At 35.7% G+C, this 14,716-nt stretch overlaps 1 protein-coding gene across 4 annotated transcripts in view; it reads left to right on the top strand.

The window, feature by feature from the left end:
* jmjd1cb (jumonji domain containing 1Cb) overlaps window positions 1-14,716 on the top strand; it is a 160,028-nt gene that overhangs the window by 66,138 nt on the left and 79,174 nt on the right. For 3 of the 4 annotated variants that reach the window (XM_067370106.1, XM_067370105.1, XM_067370103.1), the window contains exon 2: window positions 2,375-2,539. In XM_067370106.1, the coding sequence (XP_067226207.1) occupies window positions 2,375-2,539 (165 nt within the window). Of the gene's footprint in view, window positions 1-2,374; window positions 2,540-14,716 lie in introns of those variants that run through there. The other variant, XM_067370107.1, reaches the window with a different exon arrangement.

Raw genomic sequence — 14,716 nt, 5'->3', positions numbered from 1 at the left:
TGACCTAAGTGTTATTTTTTGTAAAAAATCTGACACTACATAAAAAATATAAATGCCTCAAAATTAATGTTGTTGTTCTTCATTGACCCACCCAAGAATCTAATAAGCAAAGAAAAAAATCTGCTTAGCATTTAGTTTATGAAAATTAACTACTATTTTTATTTTTTTCATAAAAAAACACCTATGGCATTATGTAAACAAACCAGCATTTAAAGGGTTAAAGTTCTTAAAATTAATGAATATTTGGTATCTATGGATAGAACAGATGCTGGTTAAAAAATTGACATCAGTGAAAGTGGAAAAAAATATTAATACATCATATTTCTATGACAGTTTTTTGGCATGGACATTTTTGTCCATTTTTAACCTAAGTGTTAGTTTTTTAAAAAAATTGACACTACATAAAAAATATAAATGCCTCAAAATTAATGTTGTTGTTCTTCATTGACCCACCCAAGAATCTAATAAGCAAAGAAAAAAAATTCTGCTTAGCATTTAGTTTATGAAAATTAACTACTATTTTTAATTTTTTCATAAAAAAACACCTATGGCATTATGTAAACAAACCAGCATTTAAAGGGTTAAAGTTCTTAAAATTAATGAATATTTGGTATCTATGGATAGAACAGATGCTGGTTAAAAAATTGACATCAGTGAAAGTGGAAAAAAATATTAATAAATCATATTTCTATGACAGTTTTTTGGCATGGACATTTTTGTCCATTTTTAACCTAAGTGTAACTTTTTTTTTTGAATGCACAAGGGTTAACTTGGTGCAACAGTTGCCCAGGGCTAATGTCGGTGAAATGGAGTCCCCCCCAGGAATCGTGTCTCCTTCAGGACCCAGGCGGTCATGCCTGATCAAAAGTAGTTATCGTTATGTCTTGACTAATTATAACCTATTTCACTATTGTACGATGTTTATTACATTAAGTCCACAAACAACCTGCTTGAAATCTAAAATAAATGCCTATGTATTGCATAATAAAACATCAGATATTGGAAGCAAAAAACATACCTGATATAAGCTAAGCTAAGCTAGCAGGCAAATCAGCTGGATGTATGCTAGTACATAAGCTAACTAAAAAAACAGTAAGAATGAAAAATAATTGATTTCACAACCTATAGCTTCAGTTATATGCTAGTATATAAACCATGTAATTTAAAATACATCAATGGTTATTATAATGTATTTTAAACAATATAAATCATAACAATTTTGTTGGAATTCTAATTAGGTGCTAAAAATACTACCCATTAAAAACCCGTTGAACCAATGGGATCTTTCGGGGTCCTAAAGGAGACCTGATTCCTGGGGGGACTCGATTTCTCACCACACTGGATCTTAAAGGGGCTCTATGTAAGATTTTTACTTTAATAAATCATAAAAATACCCCGTTATGTTTGCAGATATTTAAGAAACATGCTAAGTTCACCTACTTGTTTTTCAGAAAAACAATGCTACAGCCAGATATTATACTTAGAAAATGTGAGTTCCGTGTCGGAATGTCTGTCTTTGTTTTGGTCTGTATGAAACTGCGTGCTGCCAGTTTATCCAATAGTATTTCGACATCACAGGTTGCCAGTTGGCAGAAAACACTGCGTATTGCAACCATGGAAACCAACAAACAAACTGGGTCAGAGAATCGCAGAATTTTAAAATCCATCTAAATATCTCTATGAACAACAGCATATTAAAACAGATAAATCAAATCATCAGCTTACAGTTTGTAAGTCTCCTCAGCTTTCATTGGGAATTGCGCTCTATTGCTGGCAACCTGCGTCTTTGAACGAGGGGCGGGCCAAACAATATTTTAAATTTGGACTGCAGTACCTATTTTGAACATTGGGTGTCATTCCTACAAAGAGCCACTTTAATGCTTTGCTCATTAAGGTTTAATGCAATGGGTAACTTTGATGAGAATTACATAATCATATTTCTACTCCAGTTCGTTTTTTTTTTAAATATAAACATTTAAATCGTGGCTGTCATAACTGATTTTTTCAAACATGCATTAAATATTTTGAAATCTGAGACTTTGCTTCATATCGAAAGTAACACAGCACAAAGATTATTGCGATTTATTGGATGGGAGGCGCTATATATTCTGCTCATTCATCAACTGAAAACCTACTAGACTAATTGATTCTTGGGATTTAAGAATCGATATCAGTTCGTAAGGATGAGAATTGATTAAAATCGAGAAATCTATATTTTTTTTACCCAGCCCTACTTCCTATACCACTTATATGCTTTTATAACTTATACAGTAGGGGAACTTCTCTAGCATGATGCTAATGTGGGACGTACAGGACAAGTGCTCAGAGTGCTACTGTGACCAACCTTTGATCCCTCTTCTTGCTCTTTCCGCAGGTGTACGTGGAGTTTGACGACCTCGAGTGGGAGAAGCGTGAGTGGGTCAAGGTGTACGAAGACTTCCAGATCTTTCTGCTGGAACATCAGCTGGTTTGGGCCAAAAGGAAGGAGGGTGCCCAGCTGCAGGGAACAAAAGCCAAGCAGATCCAGTGGCCAGCTCTGGTGAGTCATTCCTCCCAAGATCTTTGAATCTGAGATGTGCTGTGCGTTGAGCTGCAGCTGTGGAGGATTTAAAGTCAGAACAATAGCTCTGCGGAGGCAATATGACGGGATCCTTTATGTTGCTGGAATGATTTGGGGTTTGGATGGCTCTCAGATCAATGGCTCATGTCTGACAATAAGATCATTATTTGTTTAGGAGGCCTGCTGAAAAGATGGAAAATAACAGAGGGTTTGACGTCCTTTAAAAGAGACAGAAAAGCAGCGAGCAAGAGATTGTAAATGTTTCACGGCTCACGCTGTTTTGATTATGTAACGTTAGCAGCAGCACAGCGCCATCTGGGCCAGGCGCACATGATAAAAGAGTTCAAAGAGAAATCCTAGTATGGCACGCAGAACGATTGTCATTGCGCCCACACATGCACAGGCCGACGACCCAGCATGTGTCATGGTGCACTTAGCCCTGTCAGGAATTCGTGAGCACTCCGTAAGCCCCTTGCTGAGCAACCAGGAAGTTTTTCATATTCATGAAATTTAAGCTACTGTGTTTTTTTTGTTTTTTTTCTCTCTTTTTTTGGTGTGTGTTTTACCCAAATGCACGTCTTCACTTCCTGCCATTATTTAAATGAATTCTGCTTCAAATAAGTAATAAGGTATGAGAGGTTGTGCCATATGGTGAATATAGTCTTGGCTTAAGACTGCAGCATGACTGTATTCATAATACAATTGCTTTTATTGCTTTTATAAAAATATATATGAAGAGTTTGGTTCCAAAACGCAAAAATCAGTATTGTATCTGTTCGGTATTGAAAAGTCATTTATTAATTTTGCGCAAAATGTGATATCCGCCGTGTTATTCTGTCATGTTTTCTCCCTTTGTTTCCAAAACGCGACAAACGCCAGTCTCCCTTCTCTGCAGAAGGCGATATATCCACTCAACCAATCACAGCGCACCATTCCACACACTGTAAACAGTAATGGCGGCGCTCTGAATATCCTAGTTTTCTTTATCTACTTTGTACTTTGATCAACAAAAACAGAAAAATTAATAATTTTGATGGCATTGATGAACCCGTGGTGGTTTCTGCGGTGGGGAAGAAACGTAAGTCATCGAAATGTAATAATTTACGTGAGGAGATTAAGATGATGAAGCACTCGAGTCGGCTGTTGCTTGTTCCACGACAGCATCAAACTTCTGTCACGGTCCCCAAAACTGAATCATGGACATTTTTTAAAAGTCGTTTTTAATACCAATGTACTCTCTAAATGTGCAGTGGTGCAGACATAATTAATTTATAACATTAACAAGATGACTTGTTGAATTCATTTTGGGAGCGACGACTGAATGTATTTTTAGTCAAATGCCTGTAATATAAGATTAGTATTGACAAAGTTCAGAGGCTGTCATATATGTGAATCAACTTTGTGTATTTTCAATATGAAAAATAACTGTTATGTTGGATGGATTAATTGCATTTTGAAAAAAAGACATGTGATGGATTTATTGAATTTTGGGAAGTTTTTATAATAAAACTTTGAAAATCAAAATCTAGATTTGAATTTTTACAAATTTCCATTTTAATTTTTTTAATTAAAAAAAAATACATTTTAAATTTAATTTTCCATGTTTAACTTTCTGTACATCAAAGAATCCTAAGAAAATTATCATGTTTTTCCACAGAAATATTAAGCATAATATTAATTTTCAACATTGATATTAAATGAACACCAACTCAGCATTTTAGTATGATTTCTGAAGAATCATGTGACACTGATGACACTGTAATGTACACAGTGTCTAGGTAAACTAGGTCATAGCTCTTACAATATTGTGTATTTTAGCACAACTGGAACAGTATATTTACAAATCAGCATCCACAAGCTTATTTATCTGTTGGTTTTGGATGGGTTAGTTGAAATTTGTGATGCTACCTTTGATTTCTGAGTGATTTATCTAGAGAAAGATTTGATGTAGTCAGTAGACTATTGACAATGCCTGATGTTCAGAGAAAACATACTCTGTCATTGTGAGTTAGCAATGTCCATGCTTTTTGTGTTGCTTTTTAAAACTGGTACCTATTTTTCATCAATTCTTCCTGTTATTTACACTTAACAATCTTCTGACTTATGATGGGTTTGTACAATTGTCAAACAACGTAATAACCTAATTACTTTACTCAACGGCTGACCAAACAGCAATTTTACCCACAAGCCTTGCATTACTGTGTTGTTCTCTGGTCTTCTTTGAAAGCTGTTATTTTGCCATCGTCTTTTCCTCTTTCAAGTTTCCTGTGTCCCTCGCTCACACACAATTGCCTTCACAGCTCCATTATTTATGGCTGCCATTGGAGGAGAGTTTACTGCCACCAGATCCCCTTACTCAGCACTGCCTCGCTCTCTCTCTCTCTGTTTTTGCAGCACACTTTGGCCTTTCTCTGTAGGTCTGTTGATATATGTGTCCCAGTCCGAGCTAGCTGATTGTTTTCCTGTGTTTAGATTAGCACACTGGATCTTTTGTCTGAATGTGACCTGAACAGGTTTCTTCAGTGTTTCCTGCACATCTTTGCATTGCATAGTAATTCCCAAAAATGCAGTATGACCAGTGTAGTCCCATTTGTGAATGGTTTGTGATTCTTTTATGAGTCAGCAAAAAAGACTAACAAATAATTTGAATCAGTCTAACGACTCACTTCAGGGTGATTACTGAATTAACAATTGACACAATGTCTAAACCACAAGTCGTTGCTTTCAGACATTTCAGTCTCAATAGCTAACCAAGAATCAATATTTTGTCAATCTCTGACTAGTTGTTCACATGACAATGTTTTTAGTGTAATATATGGTATTCCTCAATTACAAAAATGTTCAATAATTGTGTTCCATAAATAATATAAATGTTTTTTTATTAGGGGTGTAACAGTACACAAAACTGATGGTTCGGTACGTACCTTGGTTTTGAAGTCATGGTTCAGTACGGATTACAGTAGGTACAGCAGGGGAGAAAACTAAACTTTTTTTTTAAATTAAACAGTGGTTTACTGAGCAAATTGTTTCTCTGTCTTCAAATTCATTCAATTATAATTAAAAATTTCTTAAGGAAAAATAATTCTCTGTTAATGCTGTAAACTATATAGGGAGCCCTTTCTTGCTCATTACTGTAATATTAAGGGTTACAATTAACAACAGAGCCCGAACTATTAAATTCAGTTGCAATTTTTTAGATATTATAATAATAATAATAATAACAACTTAAACAATAATAATAAAAAAATATATATGTAAAGATGTAAATTGCAAACAAGTCAGTTTTTGCACTAACTTCTATATCTAATTATAAAATTAAATTTCTCCAATTTATTGAAATATAATCATTTACACAGTGGCTGTCATAACTAGTTTTAATGATGGATTTATTTAAACAAACATTAAATAATTAAGACGTAACTAACAGGTTAAGTAAAATATACACAATATATAGGCTAATGTCGTGCATACATTTATCAAAAAAGTTAATTTCTCTAGCATACTAACAAGCTGTGGACACTGAATGGCTTTTCTGAGGTAAATGTAATGCTATGACATTTTTTACAAGCTGTTTTATTGACGTCGTTCTGCGGTTGAAACACTGATTGAGCGATAACGCAAGATATAATACATTTCAGTAAGTTGTACTGTATCTTTCAACATACCTTCAGATGTTCATTCATGTTTATTCTGTAACTAGAGTAAAAAAGGAAGGGACGATCGTGTTAACTCGTGCTATACAGTCACGCCACATCAAAAAGCATCAAGGCAGCATTTTATGTTTGAATTTTGTGATAAAATGGACAGAATTTGAAAGATGACACTTTGTTTTTTTATTGAAAGTAACAAAACACAGAGTTTACTGCGACTAATGCTAGTTAAAAGTGGTTAGGCAACAATGTTGCAATAACATTCTCGATGTTACTATTTTTGTTACAATGCTACTATTACTATTCTTACGGTATTTTTGATGAGATAAATGCAGCCTTGATGAGCAAGCAAGGCCCCAATCCTTCAAACAGCAATTATTCTTTATTGCTCAGTACTCCCTTTATTTGTGTGCCTGATGGTTGTCTGTTTGAGATATGCGACAGATGTGGTGCAGCTTGATCGCAACTGTCACTCTACAATGATGACTGTAGTTGTTCGTTCAGATTGAATTGTGTTCTACAAACACAGCTCCTCCTGCACATACACCGCAAGGCCGTTATGCATTTACAACATCCTGTAAACCTTCTTTGTCAAGTGCTGGATTTTACGCATCCATGCTGATGTGGCTAACTCTCTGATGGCTTAATTGTGTTTAGCCCTGCTTGACCCGTAGCCTTGAGGGCGATCTTTACTGCTGATAAACGCACAGACCCTTGCCCCGCTGTCTTGTTTAGTGAAAGCTTTCTGCCTTCATTGCGTTTGAGGGATGAAGTCACTCCGCAGAAGGAACAATGCTGTGGATTATAATCTTGAAACCAATTATTTTCATCAGCCCACATGAGTGACTTTAATAAACGGTTTGGCTTCAGTGTTTTGGCTTGATCATTATGATGTGAAAAGTGTGTGTTAGAGGCCTTACGCTGCTGAAGCAAAATGAAAAAACTTTTTTCCCTTTCTGGTTTCTGCTGTTTAACAGTAAAGCCCAGTAATACAAGTTCTCCTGTTAATATTAACTGTAAACGCTGATTAAAGCACAAAGATTTGGTAGCTTAGACAGTGAAATGGATGTTGTATAACACGCATGTGGTTATTTTTAGCCATTTTGTGATGGGAATCTTGCCGAACAGCTGTTGAGCTGATAACACACATAGTGATTGGTTTAGTGTTGCTCATGTGGCACAGCAACAGATCAACAAACACCCAGAGAACATACAACATGGGCTCACTCTTAGTCTTTACTGCTTATCTTTTTGTTTTTTTGTGTTGTGCTATTTTTAGTATTTCAATTCGTAGTTTAAATAAGACTAGATGAATGGTACTCTAGTTAAAGTTTAAGTTAAAATTTCCTTCCAGGGGAGCATGTTGACCAGGGGTGTCCAAGCTTTTTTTTTTTTTTATAGGAGGCCAGATTCGATGTTGTGGACACGCCTGGGGCCGGATATATATAAGGGCTGCCCTTGTGCTGACTTTGCAAAACTGCATTATATGTAAATTATGCATGGCGGGCCACATATAATGTATTTTAACAGACAAGCTATGGGCCGTTTGAAATTCACTTTGGACAAGCTACGCACTTTGGACACCCCTGATATAGACCCACAGAACCTCTAGGAATTCTGTGGGGAAACACTGCTTTTGTCCGAAACCATAAAGTTTTCTGTTCCTCTGGTTTTTGTCTCTGTTTATGTAGTTCTGCTGGTGGAAGATGCTCTTCTTCTTGTGACCTTTGCTTCTGGTCTCTTTCTGACTCGCTATAAAAATAAGCCTGAGGGAAAAATACTCTCTCTCTCCTGCTCTAGTATCATATGTCTGTCTTTGTCATATGATGCTTGCAGGACACTGAGTTTGCCAGCCCTGTAAGGTTGTATGTTGGCAACACAGAGGGCAAAATGTCATGCATGTGTCTTTTGTGCACAGACTGTGTGAGAGAGGTACAGACTCATGGTACACTGAGACGGAGGAGTACACAGATGATCTTTCACTGCCAGCAGCACAGCTGGCTGCTTAATGGCAGCAATCATAGACAGCAGCGTATACAAGGATCGCCTGGGGCGGCTCTCTCCTGCCTGTGCTGAAAGGACTGTCTCTGTGAGTAATGAAGCCCGGCTGATGGGTGGGTGTGGGACATGACTTCACCGAAACCCCCCTCTGCACATTTGGTTTTGATTTGCGTCGGTGCTCACTTGTGATTTGGGTTTCTCAGTCAGCTCCTCAGCCTATAGAAATATAGATTCATGGGAAAAGGCAGCTCTTGAACCTATGTACTGTAAAACATTTGGACATTTGATTGTCATCCTCATTTTTATTAATTTTCATTATGCGGTTGTAATAATAGTATGCATTATTGTCATGTTTACGCATGTTGTGTGTGTCACTGATGTAGCTAGTTGACTGATGCAGTTCCAGGCAGCACACACAAATTCAGTGGTTCATGAAAATTTCAGATAGTGACATTGTTTACCTTTTCTTTGGCATTTTAACTGCACACAGCAATCTCTGCAGATGCTTTGCCGATACAAATGTAAAAATATTTTTAATGTCAATAAAGCACCTTAAACCTGAAAAAAGCTCTTCTTTTAATCTCAAGCTATACACATAACTGTATTTAGCAGTCTAAATAGGACTGACAACCATATTCTGCTGCTGTATGAAGCTCTAATCTATAGTTTGTATAGAAATACACCGTTCCTTTCATAAACAGGCTGTCTGGTTATATCGATTGGTGTTTAAAAAATTTGGGTCTGTATTTTTTTTTTATTTGAAAAAAGCCTGTTATGCTCATCAATGCTGCATTTATTTGATCAAAAATACAGTAAACATAATGATATTGTGAAATATTATTACAATTTAAAATGACTTTTCTAGGGCTGAAGCTAATTATTATTTTGATAATCGATTAGTTGGCTGATTTATTTTTAAAATATAAAAAATAAAAATCCTATTTTTTTTTTTTTATTATTTATTTATATATATATTTTTTTTTTACAAAAACACATTATTGCACATCCTGCCCAGTGTACTTCAAACAAATGTGCCAATTGAATGCTATGAAAACATACTACAGTACTTAATTTATTAGACTAACTGTCATAATAAAGAGAGAACACAAATATTTTCGGAATCTATCAAAACTTGTTTAATACTGAAAATGTTTTTGCCATTTATTAGGCAAATAACAAACTGAAACAACTAAATACTCATTCACACATAATATCCAAAAAACTTAAGTCTCTGTTGTTATTGACTGTAATTGGGCATTTGAAAAAACAACAACAAAAAAACTGACAGCTATAAAGTGCTTTACTTTTTTTTTTTTTTTTTTTTCTGCCTTTCTTGTAAAACAGTAAAATCTAAAATTCATGGATAACAACGATAATTATATTGTACCATTAGAAATACTGCTGTTACTAAAGAGCTTACACATACTGGTGGATTGACCAGTACAAAAACATGAAAAATGATTTTGGTAATCACCAATACTGATAGTTTAGGACAGCTATGGCACAAACCTTACATTGGGTGGCAGAGGTTTAATACATTTGTTAAGCACTGTATATAGTGAATATAGTGTAAATCTCTACATTACAAATTAAGATAGTAAAAAAGATAATAAAGAAAAACACAAACTCAGTGTTAACAAACAGGCAAGATAAATGTTCTGCAGGAACACACACATTCACTCTGGACACAATCACCTCTTACTGTAATTTCTTTATCCTGTAAATAGGCTATAAAAAATAGGCTATATTTTTAAATCTAAATTTAAATTTAAACAACAGATATTTCAGCAAAATGAATATTTTTGCCCTGACTATTAATAGTCTCCCTCTGTACCGTATTCCGTCTGTCTGCCGTGGGTGCGCGCCGGCGCTCATTCAGTAAAGTTTGAAGTTTAACGCAGACTGTCAGGATGAGCCTTTAAGCAAAATGGAAATGCTGTCGTGAATTTGTAACATATACAGGCAAGGATGTAGCCGTATAATGAATGTTTTGTGCTGAGGACGCACATGGAAAGTGCCTGACAGGGTAAGCAATTACACTAATGCATTAACTTGAAGATTAAAATAAAGAATTCTCATGTTTTGATCAGTTTTGATCTCGTAGCTTTCCCGCAGCTTCTCAATCTGTTTCCTTCGACATTTTTAGATGCATTTTTGTTCATAGAAATGTGTTATTCAGTGCTGTAATTTGACGCGACTGTCAGATGTTTTCAGTGCACGGTGGGCAGACCCGACTAATCGATAATGAGAATCCTTGTTGATGATTTTCATTATCGATTATACAAACTCAATTCCAATAAAAGTTTGGACACTGTACAAATTGTGAATAAAAAAGGAATGCAATAATTTATAAATCTCATAAACTTATATTTTATTAACAATAGAATATAGATAACATATCAAATGTTGAAAGTGAGACATTTCGAAATGTCATGCCAAATATTGGCTCATCTTGGATCTCTACACATTCCAAAAAAGTTGGGACAGGTAGAAATAATAGGCCGGAAAAGTTAAATGTACATATAAGGAACAGCTGGAGGACCAATTTGCAACTTAAGTCAATTGGCAACATGATTGGGTATAAAAAGAGCCTCTCAGAGTGGCAGTGTCTCTCAGAAGTCAAGATGGGTAGAAGATCAGCAATTCCCCCAATGCTGCGGCGAAAAATAGTGGAGCAATATCAGAAAGGAGTTTCTCAGAGAAAAATTGCAAAGAGTTTGAAGTTATCATCATCTACAGTGCATAATATCATCCAAAGATTCAGAGAATCTGGAACAATCTCTGTGCCAAAGGGTCAAGGTTGGAAAACCATACTGGATGCCCGTGATCTTCGGGCCCTTAGACGGCACTGCATCACATACAGGAATGCTATATTGTAAAATCACAACACGGGCTCGGGAATACTTCCAGAAAACATTGTCGGTGAACACAATCCACCGTGCCTTTCGCCGTTGCCGGCTAAAACTCTATAGGTCAAAAAAGAAGCCAATATCTAAACATGATCCAGAAGCACAGGCATTTTCTTTGGGCCAAGGCTCATTTAAAGTGGAAAACTGTTCTGTGGTCAGACAAATCAAAATTTGAAGTTCTTTTTGGAAAACTGGGACTCCATGTCATCCGGACTAAAGAGGACAAGGACAACCCAAGTTGTTATCAGCGCTCAGTTCAGAAGCCTGCATCTCTGATGGTATGGGGTTGCATGAGTGCGTGTGGCATGGGCAGCTTACACATCTGGAAAGGCACCATCAATGCCGAAAGGTATATCCAAGTTCTAGAACAACGTATGGTCCCATCCAGATGTCCTCTCTTTCAGGGAAGACCTTGCATTTTCCAATATGACAATGCCAGACCACATAATGCATCAATTACAACATCATGGCTGCGTAGAAGAAGGATTCAGGATTTAAAATCAACTTATTTTTCCCTTAAAATGATACATTTTCTCAGTTTAAACATTTGATATGTCATATATGCTGTATTCTGAATAAAATATTGAAATTTGAAACTTCCACTTCATTGCATTCTGTTTTTTTTTTCTTTTTTTTTTTTTTCACAATTTGTACAGTGTCCCAGCTTTTTTGGAATCGGGTTTATATATCGATTATTCTATGCGAATATATTTTAAAATATAATTTATGTACTGCCCAATTTTTGTGGTGATTTCTTTTTTTTTTTTTTTTTGATGAATAAAATAAAATGAAAGAACAGCCTAGATTTGAAATCGTTTCTAACATTATAAATGTCTTTACTAACAGTTTTGATCAATTTAATATATCCTTGCTAAAAAAAATAAAAATGAATTTATCTCAAAATAAAAAACAAAAAACAACTCACTGACTCAGAACGGTTGTAACGGTAGTGTAACATTTGGTCTGTTTTGATGTATGTAGGACTGTGAAATCATTGTATCATGTATAATGTAATCATTAATCGCATAACGTAAAAGTTTGTGCTTACATAATATAAATGTGTGCATATATATTTGTATATTTATATATTACATATATATATATATGTGTGTGTGTGTATACACAGACATATATACACACACAGGCATATAATAAATAAATAAATAAATAAATAAATCTGTCATGAAGCTACATAATAGGTGCATAATGTCCAGATCTGTTTGTTTGTTTTTTTCCGGACACACATGAAAATACAGTGATACAAATAAAACATTTTTGTGGTGTAACCATTGAAACTGCCAGGAGGCTAAAATCTGAACTACAGGCCTGTCTGGGCCAGCAGAAATGGTTGAACTCTGTACAGTGACCCTTAACTGAGACTGCCTTTAAAAAAAAATTACAAAAAAAACCCCTGTCTGTCGCCCCAAGGCCTGCTTCCTGTCATAATACTACTGTTTCTCTCTTTCTGTCATCTTTCTTGTGATGCCAGAGGAAGCACCCCCGCATCGACAGCAGCTGTGTGGCAGGAAGTGAGACCTCTGTGGCTTACCTGTGTGTTGTCTCTGCTCTTGTGTGTGCATGTGTGTCATATAATGTGTCATTCAGAGGGCACGTTGTATAACACTCTCATCTTTTTATCAGACCTGCTTTTAGTGTGTGACTGCAGGAAGGATATTAATGAGAGGATTCACTGTGTGGGGTCAGGACTGCATCTTCACTGTGGGAGGTGCAGTTTTGTGGTGGTCTCTAATACATCTTCTCTCATTAAGGTTTATTTATAGAGAGACTTCCGTTTACACAATCCCAAGTTGCTTGAAGCCTCAAATAGAGACAGTTTATCCAGCTCTAGTGTATGGGGATGTTCACACAGGACATGTTCTTGCGTTCTACATATATGAAGCATGATGAAATGGAACAGGATGTAGGGATCAAAAGAAGTGCTTTTAAAAGCTCCTTTTTGATACACAGTCTTACAGGTGAAGTGTATAAATGGTTGTTAAAACAGCTGATGGTTGGTAAAAATATTTTGTTCTTTTCATTCTTAAAGTGGATAGACAACTAGAATGTTCAGATGTATTTTATATTGCGCTTTTCACAATACACACTGTTTCTAAGCAGCTTTACAGAAAAGCATGATATTAATGTTTGTAATTTCTTAATATGTCCATGCCTTACTGTCACATTTAACATATTAGAGCTGGCAATGGCAATGGCTATGCTGACAGTGATGCAATGACCAAAGATGTCCATCTGAAGCGTGTGTAGATACAGACCAAGAATTAAAACATAATTCAGAATGTGTCCTGTGTGAACGGCCCTTAAAACGTGGGAAATGCTGCATACAGCTGGCTCAACTGTAGGTTTGTGTCCAAAAACGAGGTCTACTTCACCTCTGATGTACTGGAGGTTGAGATTGAAGCTAGTGATAGGGTGTTCACAGTGATAATTGCAGATGGTATGTTTTAAGCATGACTTCACCATATGCCTGCATAAGTAACAGTTTAGCATTCCACAAGGGACGTGTTGCCAATGTGTTCCTGTATGTTCAAAGGCTGAGGCCCACAGTGTTTTCACTCAGTGTGCTCAGGGTAACACAATCTAGTGCTTTAGCATGATTGACAGAAATGTGTTGTGTGCAAATGAGCAGTGTAAAGGTCATAGATAGTAATATTTACATAGCGTAAGGTCCACAGGACATGAAGGGCTGAACTTTTGTACCAATTATAGTCCTAGACAGGCCTCTTCAAAAAGTAGGCTCAAGTCTTTGCACACTTCTCATGGAAAATCTGTTCCTTACAGTGGACGGCAAAATGTTGCTGTCTTATTAGCATTGAATGTATTCAGGCAGGCTGAAAAGGGAATTTAAAAATAAAACCGAAACGTAGCACAAATACGAAGCACAACCTCTCAATATATATGAAAACATAAAAATATATAATATGTAGGCTAAGTTATGTCCTGTATTCTGGCAAATTGATAAAATATATTGGTAACACTTTACCTAAAGCCTTTTATACATAATGCATTATAAAAGTATTTTTAATGCATTTAATTATGCCTGGTTAATGCACTGTAATGTATTGTACAGTTTAATCAATAATTCTAACCACTGTTTGGCCCATATGGCCACATTACAGAATAATACTTATGTTACGCTTTTAGAAAGTATAACGCATGAAAACATGACAAACAACCAATTTCAGATGTAACAAGGAATCTGCAAATATTAAAATGCATCTTAACTTTGGTTACAATTATTTATGAAAAATTCAAATATATTTATAACCGGTGTTGGGGGTAACGCATTACAAGTGACGCGAGTTACGTAATTAGATTACTTTTCAAGTAACTAGTAAAGTAACGTATTACTTTGAAATTTACAACAAAATATCTGAGTTACTTTTTTAGAGAAGTAACTCAAGTTCATTTTTTTTCCCATGTATTGACTGGCATCTCTTTTGTCTCCATGTTGAGAGAAATCATGAGTAAGTGCAGAGGCGTTGTGTGTAAACATGACTGTTATTGTAGTTCTGGACTAAATGTGAGTATTTATTCATCTCACTTGCATCTCACTGAGTCAGTATTCCTCAAAATGA

Source organism: Chanodichthys erythropterus, chromosome 19 (genome assembly GCF_024489055.1).
Source record: "Chanodichthys erythropterus isolate Z2021 chromosome 19, ASM2448905v1, whole genome shotgun sequence".
Classification (NCBI taxonomy): Eukaryota; Metazoa; Chordata; class Actinopteri; order Cypriniformes; family Xenocyprididae; genus Chanodichthys; species Chanodichthys erythropterus.
Note: the sequence above shows the minus strand (reverse complement) of the source record. Positions and strands in the feature narration are given on the sequence as shown.